The sequence below is a fragment of the Microcebus murinus genome, chromosome 2 (assembly GCF_040939455.1).
Source record: "Microcebus murinus isolate Inina chromosome 2, M.murinus_Inina_mat1.0, whole genome shotgun sequence".
Taxonomy (NCBI): domain Eukaryota; kingdom Metazoa; phylum Chordata; class Mammalia; order Primates; family Cheirogaleidae; genus Microcebus; species Microcebus murinus.
In genome coordinates, this window is record NC_134105.1 from 12477540 (window position 1) to 12503638 (window position 26099).

At 40.1% G+C, this 26099-nt stretch overlaps 1 protein-coding gene across 1 annotated transcript in view; it reads left to right on the forward strand.

Annotated features, from left to right (window-relative positions):
* MICOS10 (mitochondrial contact site and cristae organizing system subunit 10) overlaps positions 1–25779 on the forward strand; it is a 33626-nt gene extending 7847 nt beyond the window's left edge. Inside the window, exons 2-4 of the mRNA XM_012787685.3 lie at positions 20984–21031; positions 22019–22128; positions 25529–25779. Of these exons, the coding sequence (XP_012643139.1) occupies positions 20984–21031; positions 22019–22128; positions 25529–25543 (173 nt within the window). The 3' untranslated portion in view covers positions 25544–25779. The remainder of the gene's footprint in view (positions 1–20983; positions 21032–22018; positions 22129–25528) is intronic.
* The last annotated feature ends 320 nt before the right edge of the window (positions 25780–26099 follow it).

The following is a 26099-nucleotide window of genomic DNA, read 5'->3' on the forward strand; positions in this document are numbered from 1 at the left end:
TTTCCTATTTAAAGTATACAATGTTAAGTAAGCCATGTATGGTGGCTCATGTCTATAGTCCAGCTAATCAGGAAGCTGAGGCAAGAGGCTACTCAGGAGACTGGGCTTCAGCCCAGGTGTTTGAGGTTGCAGTGAGCTATGATCATGCCACTGCACTCTAGCCTGGGTGACAGAACAAGATCCTGTCTCATACATACATAAATAAATATTTTTTAAAACAACCAGCCAGGCTCAGCAATGTGTCCTGTAGTCCCAGCTGCTTGGGAGGCTGAGATGGGAGGATTGTTTGAATCCAGGAGTTTGAGATCAGCCTGAGCAACATAGACCTCAAAAATTTTTTAGGCCGGGCGCTGTGGCTCACGCCTGTAATCCTAGCTCTTGGGAGGCCGAGGCGGGCGGATTGCTCAAGGTCAGGAGTTCAAAACCAGCCTGAGCAAGAGCGAGACCCCGTCTCTACTATAAATAGAAAGAAATTAATTGGCCAACTGATACATATATAAAAAAAAAATTAGCCGGGCATGGTGGCGCATGCCTGTAGTCCCAGCTACTCGGGAGGCTGAGGCAGAAGGATCACTCAAGCCCAGGAGTTTGAGGTTGCTGTGAGCTAGGCTGACGCCACGGCACTCACTCTAGCCTGGACAATAAAGTGAGACTCTGTCTCAAAAAAAAAAAAAAATTTTTTTAAAAAGTGTACAATTTTAGTATAGAATTGTATCACTGTCATCACAATCTAATTTTAGAATATTTTAAATTTCCCTCAGAAGAAACCCCCAAACACAGTTGCTGTCTTTCCCAAACTCCTACCAAACCGTAGCCACAAACAACCACTAATCTACTTTCTGTCTCTGGAATTTCCTATTCTGGACATTTCACGTAAATGGAGTTATGTCATAGGTAGTCTTTGTGCGTGGCTTATTTCACTTAGCTAATGTTTTCAGGGTTCATCCATGTTATAGCATGTATTGGTACTTCACTCTCTTTTGTTACCAACTAATATATTGTGGTATAGTTATAGCACATTTTGTTTATCTCCTCATGAGTTAATGGACATTTAGGTTGTTCCACTTTTGATATTAAGAATAATGCTTCTGTGATCTAATGTACAAGTTTTTGTGTGGATATGTTTTCTTTTGGGTATGTAGTGGAATTGTTGGGTTGTCTGGCAACTCTGTGTTTACCATTTGAAGAAATTCATTGAATGTTAAGCTGAAGAGTGACTTGGTTGGGTTTCTGATTTCAGAAAGATTACTGAAGTAAATGAGAATGAATGCAAGGAGGAGATAGGTTAGTAGTATATTATTGCAAAGTTATGCCAAAGATGAGATGATCTGATGAGGTGAAGCTGGAACTAAGAGAGAGCAGAAGAGTGGAAAGTAGAAGTAATGCTGCTAAGTACTGAGGTCGTCTTTCCAGAACTTGAAGTGTAGGCTCAGGAGTGCGAGGTGCTGCATGATGCCAAGCCCTTTGCTTTTGACAAAGAGGAGAGGAAAGAGGGGAGCCCAGGTAACATTTTGCAGTTATTAATTTCTGGTATGTCTTGAGGTAGGTCACTGGTTACTTGCAGCTCAGTCAACAGAGATGAAAATTAGTGGTTTGCCATGCATTCATCTTCAGGAAAAGAAAGGATTTAGCTGAGTTCCTTCTTTGTTAAGAAAGTAGGACAGTAAATGACTTAGCAGCTGACCTGCCTTAGAATTAACCAGCAGATTTTGTGTATTCATTTGATAATCAATTGAGTCTTGTTACATTATTTAAATCCATTTCAATGTTTAAGAAATACTTTGCTTAAAAAAGGCCATTGAATAAAGTCATGGAAAAAGAAAGCAAATTATTGTTTTTCTTTAACTATCAGTTCATCTGATAAATGTGGGTTACCACAAAGCATTGGTGGCTCACCAAAAATTGCCTTTTGGTAGCTTGTGTTTGCAAACCGATACCTCTCCATTTCATGGAATGATATCAGTTAGGTTAAACTAAAATACTTCAAAGGTTTTGAGTTGTTTATTGGTTTGGGTTTCAAATTAGTACATGTTAATTGTTGAATTAGTGGCCATATTTTGTTTTACGTATTTCTAAACAATGTGAACAAAAATACTTTTTCCATTTGCAGCAGCAATATGAATAATGGAACATTGTGATCTTGCTAGAGGAGAATTTTCTTGTTAGTATTACAGAATAATGTAATTAGGCGCTATAAGGAACTTGAAAACATTTAAATTTTGTTCTGGCTGTGGTTTTATGCTTTCCTAAAATGTGGCCTGAAACAGTTATTAGTAAATATGCTGAATTGCTTTCTTTGGCAAGTGCATTTCAGTATTGGATCCAAGTAAAAATACAAATATTTACTTATAAAAGTCATTTGGTGTGGTAATATTTTTACTATGGCCATTGACCCACTAGTGGAATGTTAGGGCATTGCTAGATTGGATCCTGTTTAAAGGTCGAGAGAGAAAGATAAAGCTAATGTTAATTGAATGCCTGTTAATGCACCATCATATTTGGTACACTGATATATTATCCCTTTTTTTACTTTTCCATCTATTGGAAAAGTGAGGAAGTTTATCTGTTCTAGCAAGAAAAAAAATTTATAGAAATTGAGAAGCTGATTTTAAAATCTATATGAAAATGTAAACCAAAACAGCCAGTGTAATTTTTAAAAAGAACAAGTTGGGGCACTTGTATTACCTGATTTTAAGGCTTATTGTAAAGCTATAGGACCGTGTGGTGTTGGAGAAGGGATACACATATAGATCACTAGGACAGGATAAAGTCCAAAAATAGACTCATAAATATATGGATAATTCATTTTTTAGTTGATATTTAAGTGGGGTCAGTTCATTTTTGACAAGACAATTTAATGAGGAAAGAAAATATTTTCAACAAATTATATTAGAACAGCTGGATCTCCATATAGAGAAAAAAATGAACCCTACTTGAAAGTATCATAGACCTAAATGTAAAAGCTAAAACTATAAAACCTGTAGGAGAAAAATATTTGTGACCTTGTGGTCAGAAAAGATTTTTTAGGATACAAAAAACAAAAATTACAAACAAAAAATGTTGATGTACTGATTTTGATCAAAATTAAAAATTTTGCTCCTTTTCTCCTTGTTGGAGAATAAAAAGTCTGGTTGTGGCCGGGCGCTGTGGCTCACGCCTGTAATCCTAGCTCTTGGGAGGCCGAGGCGGGCGGATTGCTCAAGGTCAGGAGTTCAAAACCAGCCTGAGCAAGAGCGAGACCCCGTCTCTACTATAAATAGAAAGAAATTAATTGGCCAATTGATATATATATATAAAAAATTAGCCGGGCATGGTGGCGCATGCCTGTAGTCCCAGCTACTCGGGAGGCTGAGGCAGAAGGATCACTCAAGCCCAGGAGTTTGAGGTTGCTGTGAGCTAGGCTGACGCCACGGCACTCACTCTAGCCTGGACAACAAAGTGAGACTCTGTCTCAAAAAAAAAAAAAAAGTCTGGTTGTGATCAGGTGTTCACACCTATAATCCTAGCACTCAGGGAGGCTGAGGTTGAAGGATCGCTTAAGTTCAAGAGTTTTTTTTTTTTTGAGACAGAGTCTCACTTTGTTGCCCAGGCTAGAGTGAGTGCCATGGCGTCAGCCTAGCTCACAGCAACCTCAAACTCCTGACTCAAGCAATCCTCCTGCCTCAGCCTCCCAAGTAGCTGGGACTACAGGCATTTGCCACCATGCCCGGCTAATTTTTTGTATATATATTAGTTGGCCAATTAATTTCTTTCTATTTATAGTAGAGACGGGGTCTCGCTCTTGCTCAGGCTGGTTTTGAACTCCTGACCTCGAGCAATCCGCCCGCCTTGGCCTCCCAGAGAGCTAGGATTACAGGCGTGAGCCACCGCGCCGGCCAAACTCAAGAGTTTTTTTGGGGTTTTTTTTTTTTGGTTTTTTTAAGACAGAGTCTCATTATCTTGCCCGTGCTAGAGTGCTGTGGCGTCAGCCTAGCTCACAGCAACCTCAAACTCCTAGGCTGAAGCAATCCTTCTGCCTCAGCCTCCCGAGTAGCTGCGACTACAGGCATGTGCCACCATGCCCAGCTAATTTTTTCTATATATTTTTAGTTGTCCAGATAATTTCTTTCTATTTTTAGTAGAGACTAGGTCTCGCTCTTGCTCAGGCTGGTCTCAAACTCCTGAGCTCAAACGATCCACCCGCCTCGGCCTCCCAGAATGCTAGGATGACAGGCTTGAGCCACGGTGCCCAGCGGAGCTCAGGAGTTTGATAACAGCATGAGCAAGAGTGAGACCCTGCCTCTGCTAAAAATAGAAAACATTAGCTGGGCGCTGTGGTGCATGCCTATAGGCCCAGCTACTCAGGAGGCTGAGCCCAGAAGGATTGCTTGAGCCCAGCAGTTTGTGGTTGCTGTGAGCTAGGTTGATGCCACGGCACTCTAGCCCAAGTGACAGAGTAAGACTCTATCTCAAAAAAAAAAAAAAGAGAGAGAAGAAAAAGTCAAGCTACATAATGGGAGAAAATGTTTGCAAGACATAGATCTGATAAGGGCTTGTTTCCATAATATATAAAGAACTCTCATATTTAATCATAAGACAACCCATGGGTAAAATGTCTGAAAAGACATAACTAAAGAAGTTATGCTTTCTCTCAAGTCTCTTTATGTGGGAAAAAAAGAAGTCATGCTAATGGCACATAAGCACACGAAATAGCTGCTTTAACATCAGTCATTAGGGAAATGCAAAGTGAAATCATGAGATACCTCTGCACACCCTTGGAATAGCTAAAATATAAAAATACTGACAGTCCTAAGTATTGACTAAACAGGGGTCCTCAAACTACGCGGGCCACATGCGGCCCACTGAGGACATTTATGGGCCTGCTTGCTTAGCAGCTGACTCGTCCTGGGCCCACAGTGCGCATGTGTGGAATGTGTGCCACACTCTCCAGTGGCCCTCCAACAGTCTGAGGGACAGTGAACTGGCCCCTGTTTAACAAGTTTGAGGACCCCTGGAGATATAGTGTAACTGGGACTCCTGTACACTGTTCATGGGTGTGAAAATGGTAGAACCACTTTGGAAAACTGTTCTGTAATTTCTTGCAAAGTTAAACATATGATCAAGCCATTCTACTCCTAGGTCTTTTGTCCAAGAGAAATGAAAATGTGTCCACACACAGATTTGTACATGAATGTTCATAGCTTTATTTATAATAGTTATAAAGTGGTACCAACCCAGGTGTCCACTAACTGGTGAATGTATAAATAAAATATGGACTATCTTTAGAGTAGAATATCAGTAATAATAGGGAACTAACCACCAATGTGTACAACAACATGGATACATTTCAGAATCATTTTGTCCAGTGAAAGAAGCTAAACACAAAAGAGTAATAGTGTATGATTCCATTGGTATATAAAATTCTAGAAAATACAGACCAATCTATGACAAAGTAGGTAGTGGTTGCTGGGAACAAAGGATGGAGGGAGGAATGGATTGCAAAGAGCATAAAACTTTCAGGGATGATAGCAATATTCTTTCTTGTTTTTGGTGATAATTTCACAGGTATATACATCTGTCGCAACTCATTGAATTGTACATTTTAAATAGGTGTAGTTTATTTTGTATAAATTAAACCTCAAAAACCAAACCAAACCAACCTTTATTTAAAACCAAAACATCCATCACACTTGGTTTATAAAAAAATAAATGAAAAATGAAATGAACATAAAAGATGAAAAATACCAAAGTTGGTGAGGATATAGAGCAACCTTAATTCACACACTGTGTAAAAGTATGATTTTGTACAACCAATTTGGAAATCTGGCAGTATCGACTAAAGTTAACCATATGTGTCCCCTGTGACCCAGCAATTCCATGCCTCGGTGTATACCCAACAAAAATGCATACACGTGTTCACTGAATGACTTCCATTAGAATGTTCATAGAATGCTAGTCATAATAGCACCAAACTGGAAACTGCCCAAATGCCCAACAGAATGGATAAATATAATAAATTGTGGTATATTAATGTAATGGAATTCAGCAATGATAATGAACAAACTACAATTATTCACAACAGTATTGGGCCAAAGTACTTTTTATGTGATTCCATTTAATTAATAATAAAGTTTTGGGGGAGAGGGTAGGGAAAAAAAGAAAAAAAAAGTTTTAAAAGAAGCAAAACTACTCTGTTGTTAGAAGGCAGAACATGGTTATACTTAGATGGAGAGTTTTGGCTAAGGGTGCATGAGACAAGCCCTAGGGATGTTGGTAATCTTTTGTTTCTTGCTCTGATTGCTGGTAACATTAGCCTCTGAAGATTCATGGAATGGTACATTGAAGTGTACACTTTTCTGTATGTAATAGTTTCAATAAAATATTTTTTTAAGAGATAGGGTCTCATTCTGTCAGTAAGGTTAGAGTACAGTGGTGTGATCATGACTCATTTTAACCTTGAGCTCTTAGGCTAAAGTGATCCTCTTGCCTTAGCCTCCTGAGTAGCTAGGACTACAGGCTCGCAGCACCACACTTGGCTGATATTTTTTGTAGAATGAGTCTCACTCTTTTGCCCAGGCTGGCCTTGAACTCCTGGCCTAAAGCAGTCCTCCTGGCTCAGCTGTCAAAGTGCTGGGATTACAGCTGTGAGCCACTGCACTTAGCCTGAATGTTCTTTAAGTCAATAAATCTAGTCTTGTTATTTAGCAGGTTAGTAAAGTGAAAGTTTCTTTAAACTTTAAGCCAACTGAAATGACATAGGTATCCATTAATGAAGTTTCCTGTTGGCTGGCAGGTTAATGGGATTTGCTTTTGGTGGATATGATGTCCCATTGTTGCTTTCTTTGGGTAGTCCCAGTTGAAAAACCTCCATGAATTCATAGACTCACAGAATGGTAGGTAGTTTTAGAGCTAGAAGGAACCTTAGGGATTCATTTGGTCCAGTGGTTTTTAAATGTCTTCCAAAGTTCTCTAGGGGTTGGCACTGGGTTGGGGGGATATCAAGAGGACAGTGAGGGGTGGCTGAGCAAGTGGTCTTCTAACCTCCAGCTCCCTGCCACCCCCTCCCACTGCAATAGAGTGGCTCCACTTTGATCTGCTTTATACATCTATTTTCTATGTAAGTTTTATTTGGAAAATAAAGTTTCATCGATTTTGGAGAAAAAAGAATGGATAACCAATAATCTATTTTACCCTTCTTATTTCACAGATTTAAAAATTGATCCCTGGGGAAGTTGAGACTTGTTCTCTGGGGTCATTCACATAGGGTGATTTGTTTGGAACTTATTTCTTGCTGGGTCCTGGACATTGGACAGATTTGTCCATGAGACTGCTGCTTTACTGGTCTTTCAGTCCCAGCTTTTATCTCCTGGATTTGTTCAACGCTCGGGGTCCCACACACTTGGCACATACACATACACCCTCTCCTGCTGACCTATAAGTTTATTTGGTGCTTGGCTTAAGATATTGTTTCTTCTGAATGTGGTTGGTTCTCATTCCAGTCCTTATGATTATACCAGAGGCTACTCCTAACTAAGAGATGACTGTTTAGAATCCGGTAACTTAAGTATGTAACAAACGGAGTTCATTAATCACCAGTTTTCAGACTGTGCTCTGTAGAGCCCTAGAGTTTATGGGACCCCTCTGCGACAAGGAGGGGGATGAGATAATGGGTGTGAAAGCATTTTATAAATTGTAAAACCCTAGGCCAATGTTCTCAACTGGGGGTGATCCCCTTCCCTATCTCCTGGAGACATTTGGCAATGCCTAGAAATGTGTTTGATTGTCATATGGGAGTTTGGGGGAGTGGAGGTGTTACTGACATCTGGTTATGTAGAGGTTAGGGAAGCTGTTAAACATCTTATGATGTAAAGAACAGTCCCTAGAACAAAGAATTACCCAGCTCAAAATGTCAGTAGTGTCAAGATTGAGAAACCCTGCCCTAGACAAATGAGAATCCCCAAAACTTCTGATTCTCTCTAGCCACAGTGCAGGGTCATATATTCATACATTGCTATACACATATGCTTTCAGCAACAGAAAACAAGTTGGGAAATGAAAAAGAAAAAGGAAAAAAACAGAATAATTAGAATGAATTTAAAGAAAGCATAGCCAATAATTCTTAGGTCTTTTTAACTTTTAAAAATAGAAAGTAGAGAACATTAATTTAAAATGCTCTTTGGATAGCATGAAAGGAATAAGAAATAAAGAATAAACTTGAGTACAAATTAGAAGAAATGTTAGAAGAGTCTGTTGGCTAAATAGGGCTGTAGATGAGAAGATGGTCTTAGAATGCGAGTGGGTCAATCTTGATGATGGAGAGATGAGTAGGACATTAGGGCAGGGAGAGAGCTCAGGTGGGCGGGCATGCAGGCAGGTCACAGTGTGGGGGAGGTGCTTATTTACAATTATGTATTAGGTCATTAAATATGAAATGTCTGATTTTTAATCAAAAGTTTATTATGTCTCAAACAAGCAGTACAATTAATCAAAGTATGTGCCTAAACTATAGACACAGTTTTGCTATCTTTTTTTTTTTGAGACAGAGTCTCACTTTGTTGCCTAGGCTAGAGTGAGTGCCATGGCATCAGCCTCGCTCACAGCAACCTCAAACTCCGGGGCTCAAACGGTCCTACTGCCTCAGCCTCCCAAGTAGCTGGGACTACAGGCATGTGCCACCATGCTCGGCTAATTTTCTCTCTATATATTAGTTGGCCAATTAATTTCTTTCTATTTATAGTAGAGATGGGGTCTCTTGCTCAGGCTGGTTTCGAACTCCTGACCTCGAGCAGTCCACCTGCCTCGGCCTCCCAGAGTGCTAGGATTACAGGCGTGAGCCACTGCGCCTGGCCACAGTTTTGCCATCTTAACGGTAGCTTGTTTATGCCAGCAACGAAGAAGCCTGGAGAGCATGTGGCAATGAAATTATAAAAGGTATTTTCCACAGCTTGTTGAGAATTGAATATTTTAACTTGCAAGAAGTGGTCCAAAGCCTGGGAGAAGTGGTAGTCAGTCAGTTGGTACAAGGTCTGGTGACTATGGTGCTGACAGAGAATTTCCAAGTACAGCTTCTGTAATTTGAGCAGCATTGTTTTTTGTGATATGTTGTCTTGCAAGAGGATTGGCCTGTCTCTATTGACCAATCTTGGCTGCTTAATCTCAGGCATTCTCATCGTTTCATCCAGTTGGTTGCTGTAGACATCCAGTGTGATGGATTGACCAGGTTTCATGAAGCTGTAGTGAATCATACCAGTGCTGAACTGCTAAACGGACACCATTAGCTTTTTTTGATGAATATTTGGTTTTGGAGTATGTTTTGGCACTTTGTCTTTATCCAGCCATTGTGCTGAATGCTTGTGATTGTCAGAAATAATCAATTTCTCATCATATGTAACAATATGGTATAGAAATGGCTTGCCTTTATGTTGTGAAAGCAAAGAAAGGCAGGCTTTGAGACAATTTCTCTTATACTTGTTTAATTCATGCGATACCCATCTATCCAGCTTCTTCACCTTGGCCATCTGTTTCAAATGGTCCAATATTGTTGGAATAGTAATGTCAAACCTTGCTGCTAATTCACGCATAGGTTGAGGTAGATTTGCTTCCACTACAGCTTTCAACTCATCATTATCCACCTTGGTCTCAGGTCACCCACATGGCTCATTTTCAAGATTAAAATCACCAGAATGAAACTTTTCAAACCATCACCATACTATGTGTTCATTAGCCACATCCTTCCCAAACACTTTGTTGATACTTTGAGCTATCTACACTGCATTAGTTCCATGGTAGAACTAATTCCAAAATAACAAGAATTTTTGACTTATCCATGGTTTCACAAAAATTGCTCTAAAAAAAAAATTTGAAAGATAATCACAAGCCAAACTGTGTTTGAAAAAATGAGGATATACCTTCATAACAAAAACAAAGCAAAACAAGAAGTGTCAAAGTGAAATGTCAGAGATATCAACTGTCAAACCTAGTACTTAAGGAAATTGATATTCCATACTTAATAACCTCATAGCACCTTCAGGTGGGATAGTAAAGCCAGTTGATTAATAGTTAACAGTGCACTTGGGAGGAATTGAAATCCAGTGCTTTTACTTTAATTTTCTTTATCCAACCTAAACCATTAGGCTGCTTAGGATAATTTATAACTATTGTAATGCTCTGACATAATTGTTGACAGATTTGTAGGCTTACCTTACTTTGACAAATGTTTACAAGTTAGAACAAATGTTTCTGATTGTTTGTCAGAACCTGCACATATAAACCACTCAAAATTCCTGTTTGATAGATTTTTAAATGATTAACTGAAGCAAATGATTTAAGCAACATAATTTACTTTTTACTAGGAAAGTAGTCCTGAGAAAGCTGCTAGTTTCTTGGCATCGTTTCAGATGACTAAATTGAAATCCATTAGTTATAGGAATTTTTTAATACCTTTTCAGCATAGTACTGTATGTGACAAATTATGAGCTTGTGAGCTCATAAATACCCCATTGTGATTGGGAGCAAAAAATATTACTGCTCCTATCATGTATTTTTGTCTTGACACTAGAATAAACGCTACTAATCTTATGTATTCCCAGAAAAGATTAACTGTGACCATTGAAAAATCAGTTTATTTTTCTCCATATTCCAGCTGCAACTTGAAATTTATTTTAGCACATGACTTCTACTTTAGAAGACTTTTTTTCTTCACTCCGTTTATGAAAACTTCATTCTTGGTTTCATAATATATGCAAGTCCAGTGAGTGATTTGGAGAGGTTTATTATGGGCTTGGTCCAGTCAAGCCTTTAGGAAAGACCATATATTACCACGGTAGGATAGAGTCAGCTGGGTGCTATTTCCTAACCTTAACAGTCTTTGGCACCTTATTAGAGCCAGATTTGAATAATAAAGAAGTTCCTGGCTCACAGAAGGGTCTGAAATTCAGACCCTTCAGGTGCTGAAGTCCTTCTAGCACCTTTGTAAATGCTGACTTGGGATAATCATCATTGCATCAGCAACACCTTAAACGCAGAAATGTTAGTATTCTTTAAAAATATTTGATCCCCTTCTCTATCTTCATTTATCTGTGTCCATGTGGCTTTCCATTATACCCTTATCAATGGATCCTTTGTCAACAAATTGTCATTATAATTGGTCACTTGACCTCCTCAGAAGTTCCTAGTTCTGGTCAAAGCCTTGCTTTAACCTGCACTGCCTACCTTTGGTACCATCTCTTCCATTTCTGCCTAGCATGAAGTACAGGAAGGGTAAAGGGAAGGTTGCTGAGGAGAGGCCAAAGTATTAATATGTAAGGTGACATTTTCAGTCAGATGAGCAGAGAAGAGACAACCTGAAGTCTGGACCTTGTCTCTCACCTGGGCTGCTGCAGTGACTTCCTCCTAACTGATGTCTTCATCTTTGATGGAGCCTACTTCCAGTCTGTCCTCACCGTTGCCAGAGTGCACTGTGTAAAGTACACATCTGCTACATTGCTTCCCTACATAATTCTCTTTATTGCTTGCCTGTTGCTTATAGAACGGAAGCCTTGACCCTTACTATGGATGGCATAAAAGGCTGTCCTGCTTTATCTCCTACTTCACACTTGGTGATTTGGCAACAAAGAGCTCCTTGTAGCCCGTTGCCGCCTTGCCTCCCCCTTCCTTCTGTAACCCTCCAGGATGGTTTGGGTGTCCTCCTCAGTGCTTCTCGCGCAGGAAATGTACTATGTGGTTTCTGTCATTGCACATTGTACTTTGTGTTTCTAAGTATTAGTTGACTCCGACACCGGACAGTGAACTTAGTGCAGAAACGTATTATTCCTCTGAGCTTAGCATAGTGCCTGGCACTCAGTTTGTATGAGTAAGGAAATGCCCACACATAGTGTTGACCTGAATGGATTTTGGAAGGTGTTTCGTTTCCTTTAGTGAGTCTAAAATTATTATAATAGTTTCATATATCTGAGAGGAGGCCACACTAGAATCAGTATCGCATGGTGGTGAAGGCCCAAGTGACCTGGGGTGAGTTACTTAACCTTTCTGTGTCTCCATTTCTTCATCTGTAAAATGGAGTCATAAAAGGAGTTTACTGTGAAGACTACATGAGAAAATTTAATCCGGAGCATAAATGCTTAGTGAATGCTCTTCCCTTTATTTACTGTTATCATATGGTATTCGAAAAAACAATGTAGATGGCTTTATAAATTTATATTTTAGATTGATTAAGGGAATTGGTGTTAAGTGGTTATTTGATGTCTGTTATAAATAGCATCAGTGTTTTTGTATTAATAGTTATCCAGGTAGAAGTTCTTGGCATTTTCTTTGACAGCGTCCCCATACTGCACCCCTCCAACCCAGATACACATAGACACACTTAATCAGTTGTTAAGTCTTATAAATTCTGCCAGCAAAATGTCTCTTCTATTCCTACCCGCCTTAGTCAGATGAATCTTCCTAAGGCATAGCTTCAGTCATGTTACTGAATCATGTAGTGGGAAGCCCCCTGCCTACCAAATGAAGTGCTGTGTAGATCCTTGGCTCAGCTTCAGGTGCCTTTTACAGAATGGCCCAAGATTCCTTTCTAGCTTTATCTCCAGTTATCCTCCTGGAGGGGCCTCACGTTTCAGCCAGACGGGGCTACACTTCATTGTTCGGCACAGCCCTGCTTTATTGCGGGGTGTGGGGGGGTGGGAGTGTACTCCTGTCCCCCAAACTTTGGCTATTAAAAGTCTACCCCCTTCCTGAGACAAGGGTGAGTGGGAAAAAAATAAATAAATAAACAAAAGAAAAAACATTTTAAAGAAAAAAAAGTCTACCCTTTAAGACAACGCAAACGCCACCTTCTTAAAGACCCTAAAAGAATCTTTGCACCCAAATGTGTTCCTGTCTTCCTTCTCTGGACCTGCAGAACACTGTCCCCTCTCATGGCATGGAGGTTCTGCCTTAGGTCAGTTTTCTGTGTACCTGACTTATCCTTTTTTGATCACACGGTCCCTAGGGAAGAAACTTATTTATCTCTGACCCTTGTGGAAGCCAATATTCTTGACCTTCAGTGCTCAGTAAATATTTGGACTTTGTTCTTGAAATGCTTTTTTGTAGGGGAAGAAGACCAAGTCATAGTTACTGTGTGCAAGTCACTGTTCTTCCAAGTGTTCTACACGTATTATGCCCTTTCATCCCTCTGTTCTCCAGTCAGGGATAGGTGCTGTTAGTATTCCTCTTTTCCAGATGCAGAAACTAACACCTAGATAAGTTATATAATTTGCCCAAGGACTGAGACACACACCTAATAGTATTCACAATCATGACCCCTAAGTCCACATAACCTCATAACTGAAGTATAACCATTGTGCAACACTTCACATTTTTCAAAGAATAAACACCGTATACTTAACTGTTCTCCCAGGATAAAGAAAATTTCCCCCAGTGCCTTCTACTCATTAAATGCTAATAGATGTTGATTAAATCAATGTGTATAAAGAAAATAAATTATTGGTGCTGTTTCTCCATTGAATTTTTTTTTTTTTTTGAGACAGTCTCACTTTGTTGCCCGGGCTAGAGTGAGTGCCGTGGTGTCAGCCTCGCTCACAGCAACCTCAAACTCCTGGGCTCAAGCAATCCTGCTGCCTCAGCCTCCCGAGTAGCCGGGACTACAGGCATGTGCCACTATGCCCGGCTAATTTTTTCTATATGTATTAGTTGATCAATTAATTTCTTTCTATTTTTGGTAGAGACGGGGTCTTGCTGGTTTCGAACTCCTGACCTTGAGCAATCCGCCCTCCTCGGCCTCCCAGAGTGCTAGGATTACAGGCGTGAGCCACCGCGCCCGGCCTCTCCATTGAATTTTTAAATTTGAATTATAGGAATAGGCAACAACACAATAGGTATAATGAAACCAGTTACTGGTAGAAATGAGGAGGAACTGGAGATACTGGAGATGTTAGGGAAAGGGGGACTCTGGAAAATACCCTTTTGGACAGTTTATAGGCCTCAGCCCATTTGGATTCATTTTATCTCTAGCCAGTGCACGAGGAAAGTATTTCCTGGCTTGATTTGTTGACTATTTCTCATTGATTCGAAGTAATTGCAGTTTTTTGTTACCACTCCTGGTAAGTTAAACATCTGTATTTCTGTTGTTTCCTTGAAGGACTGGAGAGTAACATAGTTGTAAATTATCCATGGATAGTGTTAAGATCCAGAAAAACACTTTGTTATTCTATGTTACAACAGGCTGATTACCCTGCTGCTATGCTGACTTGTCCATGAGGTTTATCCCTTTGTGCAGGGAAGAGCCGTGACTTTGGAGTCAGTCAGCCTGGGTCCGAATTCTACTTTTTTAGTTGTATGTACTTGAGTAAGTTACTTAACCCCTCTAAGTTGTTTCCTCTTCTGTAAGATGGGATCATAATAAATACAAGGTAATACAGTGCCTGACACTATAAATGTTAGTACCTCCAAAGCACTCCCCCATAAATGTAATGTGAGCCTTTGATTATTTATCTAAACTTAATAATTTCATATTTTTTCCATCTCCCTTTAATAATTTATCTTCAGAGCGTCTTCTCATTTTCCTACATACTGTGCCCATATGCAGATTAATTACATTTCAGTAAAATGTCTACCAGCATGTTTCTTGTTTTATGCATTCTTGAAAGTCGTATGGCTGTCAGAATTCTGAAAGTTGAACCATGTGCTATGCATACTCATTTAAAAGGACCCTTTTTTGAGTTTGGCTTTTTTTTGAAGCAGAACACACCGGTAATGACTTCCACATTTACCTTCCGTATCTTTACTTCTTTCTGCTGACTGGTTTGCTTGTTCTGATCAGAATCCTGGTAATTGATGTCCACCCGAGAAATTCCTACAGATGTTCCAGCCTCTGTCTAGTTTGGATAGACAGAGGAAGGTTAAGGTCTTGTAAAATAGCCACCTTCCCAGTCTGTTTCCTATATACCCTGCAGCAGTATTGGCTTTGGGGAAGCTGATTAACCCAGAGTGAGTTTACCATCTCTGGGTCTTTGGTCTGGCATACTTTCTTGGTTAATTCACATGACTTGGCATTTACACATGGACACCTGGGACAATCTCCCTTTGCCTCAGAGGATTAAGTAACACACTTTGGAACTAACGTAAAACTATTTTTTGCCCTCATTAATTGGGCCTTGAGCATCTTTCATAAATCAGAAATGTGTCTTGGAAATGTAATTCTCACTAAACTCAGTCCCAAGGGTACTTTTCTATAAAAGCACATTCTTGTTTGTTCTGTCATAACAAATGGTTGTACTAATGTTGATAAAAACATGATTGAACAGGAAAGCACGCCCATTATAAATAAGTCAATTCAATATTAATCCATGTTGAAAGCATACATATAGCTCTATTAAACACAAGACACCTCTAGGAAAATCTTACATTTTAAAGCAAAATGATCTAGTTAGGCAGTAAATCTGAAGGAATCCTCTATTTAAAAAAATAAATATCAAAACCTGATGTAGGGCCGGGCGCGGTGGCTCACGCCTGTAATCCTAGCGCTCTGGGAGGCCGAGGCGGGCAGATTGCTCGAGATCAGGAGTTTGAAACCAGCCTGAGCAAGAGCAAGACCCTGTCTCTACTATAAATAGAAATAAATTAATTGGCCAACTAATATATATAGAAAAAATTAGCCGGGCATGGTGGCGCATGCCTGTAGTCCCAGCTACTCGGGAGGCTGAGGCAGAAGGATTGCCTGAGCCCAGGAGTTTGAGGTTGCTGTGAGCGAGGCTGACGCCACGGCACTCACTCTAGCCTGAGCAACAAAGCGAGACTCTGTCTCAAAAAAAAAAAAAAAAAAAACAAAGACAAAAACAAAAACCTGATGTAGTCATATAAGTAATTGCTAATGCCAATGAAATATATGCAAAGAATAGAAAAAAACAGGTTCTGATTTTCAGCTGCGGCTTACCCACAGTGTGATCCTACACAAGCCAGTGAACTGTATTTTAATAGAGAATTAACTATTACCTTACACTTTTGACATCTTTTGAGTTTTATCAGGGAGGTGGTAGAACTTACTACCATTTATTCAACTCTGTTAGACACTACTAGAGACTTTCCATTTTCCTAGTACAGCAGCCCTGTGAGGTGGTTTTCACTTTCCAGGTGGGCAGGTGGAGTAACTGACCTTAGGTCAGGGAGTTGGCCAGGCCAGTCCTGCTGCAGCACCAGTGCTCTTGCCTCTGCCCAGCAGCGCAGTGCAGCCCTCACTTCTTGGAAGTTGTATCCTTTCTTTCAGTGTAAGAATGAAGAGTAGTTTGGCACAAGGCTTCTGGGATCTTAAAGACTGGTAACTCCTGTAGCATCTCATATTCATACCATGCCAGTTGAGTACAGTACTTAAGTTTTTGCTCATACATCTTGATATAAGTTATGCAAGTAAAATGGAGTTGCTTTGCAATTTTAAACTATTAGATATAGATTAAAATTTAGCACTGATAACTATACTTTAGGCTTATGAGTACAGGAGCCCTGTTTAAAATGTTAAATAAAAAAAATATTAAGTGTAAGCTGGAGCAAGGTCTTAGTAATTCTCATATAATAAATTACGGATAAATAAAATGAGTCTATGGTCTTTTTTTCCCCTATAATCTTTCATAGAAATATCTCAAAGTGAATTTTTGTGTGATTGTTTTTGTTCCTCTCCAGATAATGAGTTGTTGTTCTTTCATTGAAAGTCCATTGGCAGTTACAGCTTTTGCGAAGTTGATTCTGCAAGAGCATGTATCACTTCAACTTGTTCCACTTAGGGGTTAACATCCAAAATACATTTCTACCCCAAGACTGCAATAAGATTATATAACCTACTTGTTAATTTCTGTGATTGTGGGGGTTTTTTTCTAATTATTTGTAGTGAAGTAAAGCTTTATGATCTGTGGCATGGTGAGAGCAAAGACATTTCTAAGTGAAAAATAAAGTTGCATTAAGCAACTAAGGATTGTAACTGTAAAGGCCATCAACATGTATCCCCCTCCCTTACTTACTTAAAAGGTGGTTTAAAGCTATGGTCCCCAGAGCCAGTCCCTGTCTGTGGCCTGTTAGGAACCAGGCCGTGCATCACCACCTGAGCTCCCCTGCCTGGTGCCAAAAAGCTTGAGGACCACTGGCTTAAGATGTATACTAGTGTACCTCTGTTGGTTGTTATCCTTTGAAATTTGTTATAAGATAAGGCAATATTGTACATATAGTTAGTAGGAGCAAAGTTCTCTGTTATTAAAATAGTGTCAGATGAACTGTTAAGGAATTGCTCCTTCCTGAAAATGTGTGTCTGTCTACTAGCCAATTTTATGATGTCCTTTTGGGCACTAAGCATGCATTAAATTGCATGGTTAGATTGATTTGGAGTAATTTCTTTTTGAAAGAATATGTGCCAATTCTTTTTCCTCTCCAAAGGAAGAAATGGTTTCAGACCATAGGCTCTGTGCCTAATGTCAATTCCATAAGGTTCCTCTGTTGTGTTTTTCCTCCCCCTGCCTCCCATAACTGGACTTTGCCATGAGGAAGATGTGTACCTATAATCAGGCATTTCTTTATTTTAGGGTTATTTGTCATTTCAGAGAGCATGGACTTTTGAGAACAGGCTTAAGTTGGGGGAGGCAAAGTTATATAAACTGTATTCTTAGTTAAATATTTGCTTCCAGGGAAGGTGAAAAATGCTTTGTACTTTTTCCTTTGGCTTTTTTCCTCCTAAAGAGCTTGTCATGCAACAACAACAAAAAAGTGGCCAAAGGCAGAGAAAACGCTTCTCTTTTCCATGTTGATTTGTTTTTATTGTAAGACAGACCTTTCATGTTTTATTGTTATGAAGTTTAAACTGGGCCTAGAGGTGCCAATCTTTAGTGGAAACAGCTGCAGAGTTGGTGTCCCCTGATCAGGTGGGACTTTCTTTGAAGCAACATGTTGCCTTTTAAAAGAGAATTGAGCATGTGAGAACTTGAATCTGTAAAACTCATCAGCAGTTCCACCATAGTTTATCTCTTAAGTAACTGAGATAGCTAACTTTAAGTAAAACATTGCAATTAAAAATCACTTTTTTCTGAAGAAACTAGTTTTTGTTACTTTGTGTCTTAAAAATATAGAAATGAAGAAAAAAATCACCCTTAAGAATTGAGATGGTCCAGTTTAACTGAGACCATAGAGCATGCTATTCCTTGACAACTCTTTATTTTGGCTCGTGTGAACTGCGATTTTGATCTCGTATTTATACTTACAGATAAAGGTTTGTAATAGGAGCCAAACTGGTTGGTTGGGCATATATCTGAATTCTAGAGATTGAAGATTTTCTACTCTGTATTGATTGATGTTGAATCATTTCTCATCTTTTTGACTGAGTGATACTGGTAGCAGTGGACTTAGCATCATTCTTGGTCTACTACTAGGAAAAGTTGTGCATCAGAGAGCTTTCTTTCCATGGGGGAAAATAGAAGAGACAAGCATGGAGTCAGAGGGACAAGAAAAATGCTGAAATATTTTCCTTTTGGGCTTTTGATTTCTTTGCCAAAAAATTGCCTCCAGATGGAGAAGAGCAAAAGCTCTGATTGTGAGCCATTATGTTTTTACTGGCCTACCTCCCCATCCCGTTGCCTGGTTTGGAATCTGTAAGCCAGCCCAAATCCTTTACCTCATTTTCTAGTACCAATTTACTGTCTTACTCATCTTCCAGCTGCAAGGGGTGAGGCAAGTTGCCCTGAAATTGAATGCTGTGCCATTTTATAAATCAAGCAACAGCAGATTCTTGCCAAGGAGCATCAGTATTAATGGCTTCCATTTCTCTGAAGTTCTTGAATCACACCTACCAGGTAGACTTCTTGTGTCTGTGACTTGTGTGGTAGGATTAGTCTGGGAATGAATCTAAACAAGCCCTTCTGGCTTTGTGTAGACTTGTTACTGCCCTGGTTGCCTAGTGTTCTCGGCTATTGCTTGGGGAGCACAGTTCGATTTTGGACTGTATCTTCACTGGCAGTTGAAATCTTGACACTCCAATTTCCCCCAAGAGGGTAGTGATTTAGGGGTTAAAGTTGTAGGGGAATCCAGTGTCTGGGCATAGTGGGTACAGTGGCATTGGAGTCTGGCAGACTCGAGCCTGGTTCACTGCTCTACAACTAAACAGAGTATCCTTGGGCAAGGTATTTTCTGCATCTGGAAAATGGGTTGTTTGGTTTAAAAGAATATTGGGGAGCGGAGAGAATATTGGATACTCATGGGCAGTACTCAGATGTTGGTTTCTTTCCCTTTTCATCATGTCAACCTTGATTATAGTATGTAAACTGACAAGTCTTCCACCATTTTATTAAATTATATGGAAATTGGGATGACAAATGATTTTCAGATATTACATTTTAAAGTTGGGCACCAAAATAGTACCTAACACAGGATCTGTTGGATAGGGCAAAGTAAGGATTTTTAATTAAAATTTGTGTTTGTGTAAGATACAGTCACATATAATATGAAACACACATCATGGCCACATATATATGGTAGGAGAGAATGATCAGAAGTCATTCTGTGTAAATAGCATGAATATTAAGTACTTCCTTTAGGCTAACTAACACAAGCTGGATTGTGCATAGGTGCAAAAAGAATCACTGGGGTCAGAAAGGATGTAGATTAGCTTGCTTGCTCTTGATGAAGCTTTTTGCTTTTGGTGCAGAAAGGTCAGGGTGAGGGACTGAGGAATATTCTGAATTTTTACACTGCACCAGCCCGAAATCATGGCGAGACAGAGAAGACACTCTCAGAATTTTAGTAGCACAAATTTGAGAACTATTAAGTGAGATGGGGCCTTGCATGTGATACTTACTTATAAAGAGGTTGGTCAGGGCCTCTGTTGGACCATGGAGCAATACTCAGGAAAGAGCATCAGAAATCTCTGAAAGGTCTTTGAAAATCACTGTCCATCAAGTCTGAAAAATTAAAAAGAATCAGATTTTAGCTCTCTTCCTTGGCATGTGTAGCTTATTTTTTTTAATAATGGAGAAGTTAGTTTATCTTAAAGTATGGGAGATATATCACTATAGTATGTGAGGTGATTTTTTTTAAGTTATATCACAGACAAATATTTTTAATATACTTTGAGGGAAAAAGTAAAACACTCAAATCTATGATTGTACCAATATTATTATTTGAGGCTAAGTTTATTAAATACATGCATTGATTTTTTTTTTAAGGAGTAAATAATAGTGCAGGTGGTGTGTAGATGTAGCAGAAATTATGAAGGTGGCACCAGAATGACCATGGTTTCAGAAATACTGGTAAAAATAAGGATTTTTTTAAAAGAACTTTCCTTTTTTTAAGTTTAGATTTCCCATGAAGTTTAATTTAAAATTAGATACTAATTTTTTTTCTACCAGACCACTAACAAAGGCCTATTTGTCTTTTATTTTAAAAGATAGTGGTTAAAAGTGCTCTATGTGTAAAAAGAGGATTAATCTTCACATTTGGGGCTCACGAGGCATGTCGCTTTCCTCTCTCCGGACACTGACTTGTGTACTGGTGCAGCCTTTAGGATTATTTTGGATCACTCATTTCCATCTTCCTGAAAAAGTAGCTGCTACTCAAAGTGCTGAAGTGACAAAGGGAGCTTCGTGTCGCACTGTTTATCTGACATTTTGGCTGTGGCACCCCTGTGTGAGGTGGCTGGGAAAGCCCAGGATGCAGAGAGAGTCTACTCTAGACAGTCTTTTGGCTTGCCCCCCTGCCCCCACCCCATATCCCACAACTTTTCTGGATGGAACAGGGAATAAAGTTTTTACTTTATTTATTTTATTCCCCCTATGGGCAGAGGACCAAAGGCATCTGTAAAGCCTCTGACAATAAGAAAGGTTAGAGATGAGAAAATCAACTCTATACTTAATTATGAAAAAAAAATCAGGTTTATGATGTTATCTTTGTCAAATTTCTATTATTATCACAGCAGTCTGTATTAAAAATGAAAAACAAAAGTTTCTATTATGAGGTTTAACATGTTTTTTCTCCCTCTTTGTAGGTACTGGTCTGGGATTAGGAATTGTTTTCTCACTTACCTTCTTTAAAAGTAAGTTTGACTTTATTATCTTTTCAACACACTGTCATAGTGTATACATACACATAGCAGGGGCACTTTTGGAAGATGTGTCTGAGTGGCTGCCAGACATTTATGGGGTTAGGTAGGTAGGCCAAAGAATGTGGACTTCAGAGGTCAAGATGGGTTGGGCCAGCTTTCCCCCTGGGCATTGAGTCAGGGTGCCTGTTATCTTAAATATGATAGCATTTCAAAAGCCTGTACTTGATGCTAGTGAGTCATTTGGCCAAATCTACATGCTTCAATATTTCTAATTAATTATAATTTTTTCTAGAGGAACTTGAAAATCAGAGTCCTGCGGGTAATAAAAACAAGTAGACCAGAAATGCACATGCTTCCTGGCCAAAAATTCTTCTAAGCAAAGGGCAGGCAATATTCCTTTCATTCTGTGGAGGAACTTCTGAAGTTTGGATATTAAATAGAAGTCAGGGGTCGCTTTGACCTCTTTCCATGAAGAACTGACAGGAAATACATAACAAGAGAATTATAATTAATATAGTGCTGATATGAAGTAATCATTTACAGATTGGCTTACTGTGATCAAAGGATGTAAATATTGGTGAAAATCTTACATATTTTTAGAATTCAAGCATCTTGCTGAAAGGTAGTATTACTTCTGATATGGTTAAGAAATTTACACTGAGCAGATGATTAGAACTGATATAGAACTTAAAGGTTTCAACTGTGTCTACTGTTGGCATATTGTACCACTTATTTTCCTTGAACCTAGCAACATAGGTACTTAACATCTATTTGCTAAATTAATGAGTTTACTAATTAATAGCCCCCCTTTTGGCCATTGATGAAACGTTGATAAAAATGTATGAATTATTATAGTTATCAGTATGATGCATATGGAATATTTCTTGAACCCTAAGCACAATTGTATTTAAGGGGATTGGGGAGCTTTATTATCTCTTAATGATTCCCTGGTGGGATTTTCCTTTTTCTGATCACTAGGAAGAATGTGGCCATTAGCCTTTGGTTCTGGCATGGGATTGGGAATGGCTTACTCCAACTGTCAGCATGATTTCCAGGCTCCATATCTTCTACATGGAAAATATGTCAAAGTATGTACAACATTTGTATTTCTCTTTCTGTTAGAAGGAAAAGAGGTTTCTCCTGAGCCCCTGAAGGATTCTTTAGAGTGTATGTAATGAATAAACTGTGTGCCATTGTAGCACCACTGACATCCTAATTGCTCTTTGGCCTTTGGTGACATCAGCGCTGCTTTGGTGCTAAAAGTCTCTCCCCTTTGCCTTCAGATGCACATGTGCATTCAGACCTATATGCATATGTTAGCTGATTGAAATTAATGAACTTGCCTGAGTGTTTATCATCAGTGGTAGATTTGTGTTAACTATCTGTAAGTAGCACTTTTCATTTAAGTTCTCAGAGTGTCCTGTAAACATCTCACACATACTTAAGCTAAAACCAAAGACTACAGGGACTCAGCCATTATTCTATGTTTTAATTGAAGAAAGCAGTTTTGACTGTAAGTCCTGCCTGATTCTGCCAAAGTCCTATTCTTCAGATGGATTTTTAATGCTGCAAACAAGGCCAGAAAATTATTACCCATGTCTCAAAAAGGAAGAAGATAGCATGTTTCCTGAAGGGTTCACATGTAGCCACCTTTCCCTTTGCCTTTATTTATTTATTTTTATTTTTCCTTTTTTTTTTTGAGACTGGGCCTCACTCACTTGCTCTGGAATGCAGTGGTATCATTATAGCTCATTGCAGCTTTGAACTCCTGGGCTCAAGGGATCCTCCTGCCCCAGTCTCCTGAGTAGCTGAGATTTACAGGTGCACACCACCATGCCTAGATAATTGTATTTTTTGTAGAGATGGAGGTCTTGTTGTGCTGCCCAGGCTGATCTTGAACGTCTGGTCTCAAGTGATCCTCCCACCTCAGCCTCCCAAAGTGCTGGGATGACAGGCATGAGCCACTGCGGCCCACCTCCCTTTGTCTTTAGATGATTGGTCACCCTGGGGTTTAAGTGACAGGATCATGGGAGGCTGGGTGCTCAAGGGCAGAGGTGGTACCTACTTTTGTATCCCCAGGGTCTGAAACAAAGTAAGCACTTAAATAAATGTAAGATGGGCTGGTGAGGTGGCTCACACCTGTAACCCCAGCACTCTGGGAGGCCGAGGTGGGAGGATCGCTCGAGGTCAGGAGTTCGAAACCAGCCTGAGCAAGAGCGAGACCCCGTCTCTACTATAAATAGAAAGACATTTATTGGGCAACTAAAAATATATAGAAAAAACTAGCCGGGCATGGTGGCGCATGCCTGTAGTCCCAGCTACTCGGGAGGCTGAGGCAGCAGGATTGCTTGAGCTCAGGAGTTTGAGGTTGCTGTGAGCTAGGCTGATGCTATGGCACTTACTCTAGCCTGGGCAACAAAGCGAGACTCTGTCTCTAAATGAATGAATGAAATGAATGTAAGATGAATGGATGAAGTAAATAGTTTAGTCTGTTAGAGGTAAATGCTAATGGTCTCAGGCTTACTAAGGCATAACTCTTGTAGCAGCACAACCTTCATTGAAGAACTTCACACTTCCTGCATGCATTGAATCTTCCACTTTTCAGCTTACATTTGAGCTAGAATCACTGTGATTCGGGCAGCAGCTGGGGCTAGTGGAAAGAGAACAGAAGCTGGGAGACCTGGGCGCAGATTAGGCGGTTCACTTCCAAGCTTCCATTTTCCACCCATAAAATAAGGATAATAATTTCTACCAGTAGGGTTGTTGTGAGAATTAAATGTGAAAATGAGGTGGGCACAGTGGCACATACCTATAGTTCCAGCTATTCTGGAGGCCAAGGTGGGAGGATTGCCTGAGGCCAGGAGTTCAAGACCTGCCTAGGCAACCTATTAAGGCCCCCATCTCAAAAAAAAAAAAAAAATTTCAAATGTGAAAATGTTTTTAAGCTGTAAGGTGCTATAGAAATAGGAACACTGGTTATTATAGTTGAGGCCAACCAAGAAAGGGTGATTGACTTGTCCATTGTTCCACCATAATAACAAGTAGAATGTAAAATGTGGTACAAACACATGTCCTAATTCTAGTCAAGGGCTGTGGCCACAAGAGTCACTGAATCTCAAGTAGCATCCTACCACAGCCCCACACCTTCCGTCGTAGAATCCACTCGCTCACACTCTGGCAGCTGCCTCCCCACCGACCTGTGTGTGCTGAAGAGACAGTGGAAGCAGGGAAGTTAATATTAATGAACCAACTCTGCGCCATAGCAAGAGCGAGGTCATCAGAGGGACAGTGTAGGAAGAGGCGCAGCTGTGTGGCACCAAAGGCCATGACAGCCCCTCTTCACTGCTCCTGGCTCCTCACTCCTGGCACTAGAGCCAAGTGTGGGGAACAGAAAGGAGCAGGGAGAGGAGCTGCAGGTCTTTTAATTGTTTAAAATGTTTCCATTGTTCCAAACTCCTCAGGCATAATGGCCCAGGGGTGATTATATGCATATTATGTATTTAATGGCTGGGAGGTACTGTGGAAAATATTGTTACATTTTTTACAGGCTTGCGTATATTGCTCCAAAATGGCCTTGTAACTTTATCTGAACTTGAGTCTGAGCCTCGATGTTGTCATCCTCCACTTTCTCAGAAAAAGAGAGCAAAAGCCCAACTTGAGGTTTATTTGGTATAGTCATATTGTGATAACTGCTCGTTAAATACCTGACATGCCTCGTGGACCATCCTGGCTTTATATGCTTTCTCTTTGGACCTCCCAGTGGATTTATGAAAGGTGTTACTGTCCTCATTCAGCAGATGAGAAAACAGAATCTTACTGAGGTTAAGAAACCTGCCAAAGATCTTGTAATTTGCAGACTGTTAGATTTGAGCCATGCTCTTCCCTCTCCCCTGTGATTCTTCCATAGGTTTTAGGAGTAGTGATGGTTTGGCCCTGTTCTAATCCTTTCCCATTCTCCCTCAAAGATTAGGGGGACTACTCTTCTGAACCTGGGTGAGGTGTACACAGTCCTAGAGTGAGACAGTTTTAAAGCAAACAGTGTGGTAAGGTTTTTTGGCCCCATTGGTCCTTTGGGTCTGACCTGACACAGCAATTATTATTATTTTTTTAATAGAGACAGAATCTCACTCTGTCACCTAGGCTAGAGTGCAGTGGCATGATCACAGCCTGGCATGATCACAGTGGCATGATCACAGCTCACTGCTTGAGCTCCCGGGCTCAAGCAGTCTTCCTGCCTCAGCCTCCCAAGTAGCTGGGACTACAGGTACTCACCATCATGCCCATTTAGTTTTTTTTAATTTTCATAGAGACAGAGTCTCGCTATGTTGCCCAGGCTGGTCTTGAACTCCTGACCTCAAGTGATCCTCCTGCCTTGGCAAAGTACCAGGATATAGGCATGAGCCACCTCGCCCAGTCAGACACAGCAGTTAGAGAGGATTGTCCAGATGCTATCTGCGCGCTTCTCACCTGACTGCCCTTGCTTTACAGGAGCAGGAGCAGTGACTTACACCTGAGAACACCCCAGTGGGAGGAAAAGAGAAATCATGTTTATTCCTCAGGAATACTGAAGTGCCCTGGAGTAAGCTGACATTCTTCTGTAACAATGTTATCAGTAATGCTTTAAACTCCAGTACACTATTTATGTATTTGAAACCAAGTCTGTTTCTTGTTTTGTATTTTCTCTCTGGAAATTGTAAGGAAGTGGTCTTAAGAGAAATAAATTAAAAATAGGAAGCCCATTGCATGGCCTTTGTTTCTTTGCCTTTTAGTCTCTGAGTGTCAGGACTGTTTGAACAGCACGCAGCTGTGACCTTCTGGTCACAACCTTTCTGAGAGCCCTCCTGAAACCACAGCCATCGTATGTTCCTTCCCACTCTCCTCCTAAAGTGTAATTTTCAGAACTGCTTCCACGCCATAAATCGGAGGTTGGAGATTGCTGCTGCGTGTTCTGATGAAGATGACCGGTGTCTCGAGGTGCCTTTCCTTGCTGTTGCAGCTCTTTGTGTGTTGCTCCCACCAGTGGACTCAGCAGGGCATGCCTCAGCTGTGCCTGCCGCAC